Raw genomic sequence first — 6,017 nt, forward strand, 5'->3', positions numbered from 1 at the left:
TTTAGGGCTGACTATACGTGGCGGGTGAGCCGTGGATCGCTGAGAATGTCATACTTGGAATATTACGGCCCTTCCACCACGATTTACCAGTTCATAGCCCAAACAATTTTAATTGCCACCTTATATGTCAGGAATGTGTCTACATCCATCTAGTCTGTTGCTTTTTATCTTCCTCATGATTTTTTTTATTGGTGGTACATCTGCAACACATTAAGAATGCCACACGCTGATATATATATCATTTTATTTCTGGACCCAAAGTGGTTCCTAAAGATAATCAATCAAAAACCTAATAATATATTTTAAAAAAACACTTAATAACAAAACAATGAAATAGGAAAAGGAAATTTAAAGCAGCTCCTTAGTGTCTACTTGTCTGGGTAGCAAGATGAAAAGCTGCCAGCATTGGTGTCTAATGCATCTCCTTGTTCCTCCCTCTCTTCTTCCTCCCAGGGCTCCACAAGCTGCCTCTCCCTGTGACCCGGTCACACCTCCCAAGTAAGCTCAGCTAGAATTGGTCTTGATCCCTGGATGAGATGTGACCTGGCAGCCATGCTTGCCTCCTGTCACAGGGGTATCCTTACTTTGACCACCATGATTGTGCTTCTCCTGTTCTGAGCCATCAGATTGCAGCAGAAGAGGGCAGGACACCTTTCCTTGCTGCACCCTCCTTTTGACCAGTGATTTGACCAAACCGAAGGATGGGAAAGTGAAGTCTTTGGCGGCTTGGTTTTTGTGTCTCTGCAATTCAGAAGCCTGAGGAGGAGAAGGAAAACGAGATAGCAATTGGCTCAACGTGTTCTGAATAGCTCACTCGCTTCCTTAAGGCCTCCTTGTCTATCCGCTGAAGGAGCACCTTGCAGTGGAGACTGCAGAACCAAGGTGGAAGTACTAGATGTTGGAGAAAGAGGAATTGGACAATCCAGAAGAGTGATACTGGAAGCAAAGCAAAGGTGCAGGCTGTTGGTGAAAGTGCCTGGTGTCCTTCCATAGTCCTGGCAGAGGAGCCTGCATTTCACAGCTCTTGCTTCCCCCGTGTTTACATTTGACATTGTATTAAGCCTTGTGTCTTCATAGGCCTCCTTTCTCTTGCTAAATCCTGTGGCCCAAACCAGCCTGGTTTGAGTTTTGAGCCAGTTCTGAGTAGCAGTTTGAACTTTGTTCCATGTTTACATACCTCACTCAAGTGCAATACAAGCTGGCGCTACTGGGGCCATGCTGCCCTGACTTTCCATTCGGCTGCCCTTTGTATATATGTTATATCTGTTTTGTTTTGTTTAGTAATATGTGTTGTTGTTTATGCTTAATTCTTCCACCACGGCGGGCATCCAAGAAATGCTCCAGTATTCTGGGTAACTGTAAATCAGCTTTGCCTTCTTGGGTTTCCCCCTGCCCAGCAGTTAGGGATGCAGCCCTTTCTGCCTGGCAGAATGGAAAACTAGCCACCAATGCCTTCCCTTCATTCCTGGCCCATTTTGGACTTAGAGAAGCTCCCTAGAAGATCAAAACAGCTCCCATGCTTTCTCCTGTTGTCCATAATGCTGGTGGGAACAAATTCTCCACAGAGATGGATTTCATAGCAAGTCTGTCAAGCTTTTCATTAATGTATTGTCATTAATGCTCTACTTACATGAAGCTGTTCTGATTCTCACTACACTGAGATGTTCTGCCTGTTACTTCACCATACAAATCAAGAAGAATGAAAATGGAGGGTTGTACTTCCACCACTCCCGACCCTTGGCAGTGATACTAAGAGAACCACTGGTTGCCTTTCCTCGATCTAAGGTCACCCAGGTTTAAGAGCAATCCCATTATTGCATGCAGGGCATAGAAGAGGACAGGGGTTTAGAGCAGGCATGAGCAAACATTGGCCCTCCATGCATTTTGGACTACAACTCCTACAATTCCTAACAGCTGGTAGGCTGTTGGGTATTGTGGGAGTTGAAGTCCAAAATGCCTGAAGGGCCGAAGTTTGCCCATGCCTGGCTTAGAGTATGAGTTTGCTTGGTGTTGAGGCAGAGGGTGAAAAAGTGAAAAGGCTTAGGTGTGCGATGAAATGGAAGTATGGAAGAGCAGTTCAAGAGGAAACAACTTCCCCTTAGTTCATTACTCATAGACTTTTTACCACTTCCATTGCTCTCCCTTCAAAGGCGGCAAACAGATTGCTTTCTGTTGTTGGCATCTTAACTCCATGCCAGTGGCTTCAATATTAATGCATGCCTTGAGTGTTTCAGAATCCATGGATGGTGGCATGGGCTGTTTAGTCTATGTAGGCCACTTTCATCCAGTCTTGAACAAGTGGAACATGAAGCTGTTCAACCCTCCATTTTAATTCCTTCTCTGGTTTCTTTAGGGATGGTATTTAGGTAAAAGACCCAAATTGGGTGAAGGTATGGGGACAGATATCAGAATGGTGATTGCATGCCTGGGATGGTTGTTCCTCACAACTTTGAGTCTAATGTTTGGAGTTGTTCCTGCCTGTTTCCTCCACTGTGCTTGTGACAGAACTTCCCTGCTTGGATGTTGATGTGTGGTTGCCTCATAGGTGGAGAATTAGGAGCTGCAATGTGATCTAGTCCCTATAATCTCTTAAGGTTGGGACTGAAGAAAATCCTACATTCTAAACCCAACCCAGACATATACAGGGAGCTGAATATTGATTAGTTAGTTAATTCTATTGCAGCTACATATATAATGGAATTGCAGGCTGAATGGACCAACCTAAATGAAGATGTGTAACCTTTGCCTTCCCACTCCCAACCCCGTGGCTTTTTGGTCTCAGTACTGTACTATTTTACGGACTTTTAGCCATGTAAGCAATAAATTGCCTGGTGTTTTTATATTCTCTGGTTGCTGACTGGGAAAAGAAGCGTACTAGTAGACAATGCAAGAAACTCAGTGTGACCTTGCATACTATGCATTTTCAATCACATTTGGGGCCATTCTAGCTCATTTTATTTAAATATGACCATTGTTTACTGTGAAGGTAAAGCATTTCTAATCTAGATGGGCATTCTGGACTTTGCAGTTGTGCTACACACAGATGAGCTAACAATAAACACTGACTTGAACCCAAACACTTAAGCCAAATGATACACTTAGGTGGTTTTCTTCATCTCTTCATACTGCTAGATTTCAGTATTTCCATCTTTTCAGTTGTAGTTGTTTACTGCAAGGTTAACAGTTTCTGGGAGCTAGCCTGTTACGAGTAAGTAGGAATGCATCCATTCACGCCTTGGTTGCCAGTCTTCAGTTAAGTTGGGATCAGCATGTGGACCGTGCCCCCACTCTCATACATGAAGGGCTGTTGCAGGGGTGAGGCAGCTTTGGGTTGGACCTCCAATGGTTTTAAGTTACAGGCAGGTAGATTTTGACTAGACATTAGAGGAAGTTCTTGATTGAGTTCACTTTTCAGATGGGCATACACTGGAGTTTGCTTTTCAGATGGACATACACTGGAGTTCACTTTTCAGAGAGGCATACACTGGAGTTCGCTTTTAAAATGGGCATATATTGGAGATCACTTTTATGATGGGCATACACTGGAGTAAAATAAATTTGGACCTTGGATGTGAAAAGCTTGAAATAAAAAAAGTGTGCACAAACTTGCAATAACAGCCAACCTGAAACCAGGCTTATTCCACAAAGTATGCATTTCATGTGATCTCCAGTATCCCAGGGTTGAAAGAATTCCTTCATAGCTGCTTTGACACTGTGCAAGGCATGTGTACTCTTGGTAAGCACAGCGACCCCCTCTGTTCTGAAAACATCTCGCCCATTTCTCCCTTGATAACAGGTATTACTTCTGTTGCCATTGTCTGGATTTTTACCACACCTTGTGTCATAAGAGTGCGGTGCTGCTATCAACCCTGATGACGTTTTGAATCCTTGTATGAGCAATTAGGAGGTGACTCTGGAAAAGAAGTCATTAAAGAACATTAACTGTTGCAGGTGTATGATGGCTGTCTCGGGCAGCAGACATGGAGACTGCATCAAAGCATGGGGAGAGAGACCCAAATCACATTAACAGAAGAATAGAAAAGTCTGGTACTAATATAGTAAGCAATGTGTTGGGAAGCCAGTGTTAAGGCTTCATTCTTACGAGAGCTGAATGCCTGCAGGCCTACAGCTTTCAAGCTATCCTGGTGCAGTGAAGAGAATTCTCTCAACAGTATAGAAGAAAATTCCATTATTTGTTTATTTATTTAGAGCTTTTATAACTCGGTCTTCTCGACCTCTGAACAGGGACTCAGGCCGGCTAACAGCAGAAAATCATACACACATAGAATAAACAATAGCATCATAATACATCAATACAAAAATACATTAAAATACAGATCATACAATTACAAAAGCCAGTCCAGTCAATGGACAGTCCAGTCAGCTCCTGTACATGGAATGGAAGAAGAGGCTGCCATTTTGGTCTTTGCCTCAAGCATAGGAATGCCTTGGGCCAGCCATGCACTGCATTAGAGGAGGGCACAAAGCAAGCCTTCATCTGTCACACATTTAATATGTCATAGGGATGAATGGAAGTTACAGGTAGCCCCTGTCATTAAGTTCATCATAATGTCATGTGCATAGCAACATTGTACAGCTGACGCTGCATAATTGCAGGTTGGAATATTGTGGATTATTCACAGATTTAATTAAAAATGATCTGTCTAGGAATCTGTAGGTCCGCCAGTGCGATGTAAGGGTCAGCTTGTAGCGGATGTTGACCATGGTACTGCAGGACCTAGAAATTCTTAGAAAAACATCTCGACTAAAAAAAACTCAAATATTTTTATTCACTTCTTTTCACTTTCATAGGGGTGCTGTGTCCATAACCCAAGTTAACATGGCCAGTTGGCACTGTGTGTGTGTATGTGTGTGTGTGTGTGTGTGTGTGTAGGTCTTTCCAGCTGAAGCTGCTGAGAGGGGAAAGGAAAGGGCCTGAGGCTGTTAGGAATGGTGGGAGTTGAAGTCCAAAACTCCCAGAGGGCCCAAGTTTGCCCATGCCTGATCTACACTATAGAATTACTATGTGACACTGCTTTTTCTGCAATGGCTTAAGGCTACCGGATCCTAGGAGCTGTAGTTTGTTGTGGTGCCAGTGTTCTTTGGCAGAGGAGGCAAAGACCAACTTGCAAGATAATTTCATAGTACTGAGTCATGGAACTTGAAGAGGTGGCATTACATCTAATTCAGTGTTTCTCAACCTGTGGGTCCCCAGGTGCTTTGACCTATAACTCCCAGAATTCTCAGCCATATTACTGGCTGTTAGGATTTCTGGGAGTTGAAGGCCACAACACCTGGGGACCCACAGGTTGAGGATCACTGTAATTGAATTCAGGTTCCATGGCTTAATGCTATGAAATCATCTTGTGAGTTGGCCTTTCCTCCTCTACCAATGAACACTAGCACCAGGTTGTTGTAGGTTTTTTGGTTGTGAGACCTCACAATCTCTGAGGATGCAGGCGAAACATCAGGAGAGAATGCTTCTGGAACATGACCATACAGCCTGAAAAACCTACAACAGCCCAGTGATTCTGGCCATGAAAACCTTGGACAATACATTCAACACTGGCACCCATGGGGACCTCCTCATACTAGAGAATGAATCCACTTGAAATCCAGTTTCTGTTTCCTTCAGAATTCTGAGGTTTGTAGTTTAGTGAAGCTGTTAAAGGCTCCTTTCTAAAGTACAAACTCCAGAATTCTGGAGGGGGCAGCAAGAGGATTTACAGTGGATTCATTTTCTAGTGCAGTGGTTCTCAACCTGGGGTCCCCAGATGTTTTTGGCCTACAACTCCCAGAAATCCCAGCTAGTTTACCAGCTGTTAAGATTTCTGGGAGTTGAAGGCCAAAAACCACTGGAGACCTACATGTTGAGAACCACTGCTCTAGTGTGATGAGGAGGTCCAAAGAGGGCAGGTAGTCAGGCCTCCATTGGCGCAGCTTGCCCAGCAGAGGGCGCGCGAGAGCCGCGAGGAGCCCTTCCAGGTGTGGAGACGGGACGGGGATGCGGCGGCGTT

The 6,017-nt window shown here is 44.2% G+C and overlaps 1 protein-coding gene across 1 annotated transcript in view; it reads left to right on the top strand.

The window, feature by feature from the left end:
- LMBR1L (limb development membrane protein 1 like) overlaps positions 1-2,840 on the top strand; it is a 41,625-nt gene extending 38,785 nt beyond the window's left edge. Inside the window, exon 17 of the mRNA XM_060763918.2 lies at positions 454-2,840. Coding sequence (XP_060619901.1) covers positions 454-512 — 59 coding nt within the window. The 3' untranslated portion in view covers positions 513-2,840. The remainder of the gene's footprint in view (positions 1-453) is intronic.
- Positions 2,841-6,017: the final 3,177 nt, after the last annotated feature.

This window comes from Anolis sagrei, chromosome 2 (assembly GCF_037176765.1).
Source record: "Anolis sagrei isolate rAnoSag1 chromosome 2, rAnoSag1.mat, whole genome shotgun sequence".
In the NCBI taxonomy this organism is placed as follows: domain Eukaryota; kingdom Metazoa; phylum Chordata; class Lepidosauria; order Squamata; family Dactyloidae; genus Anolis; species Anolis sagrei.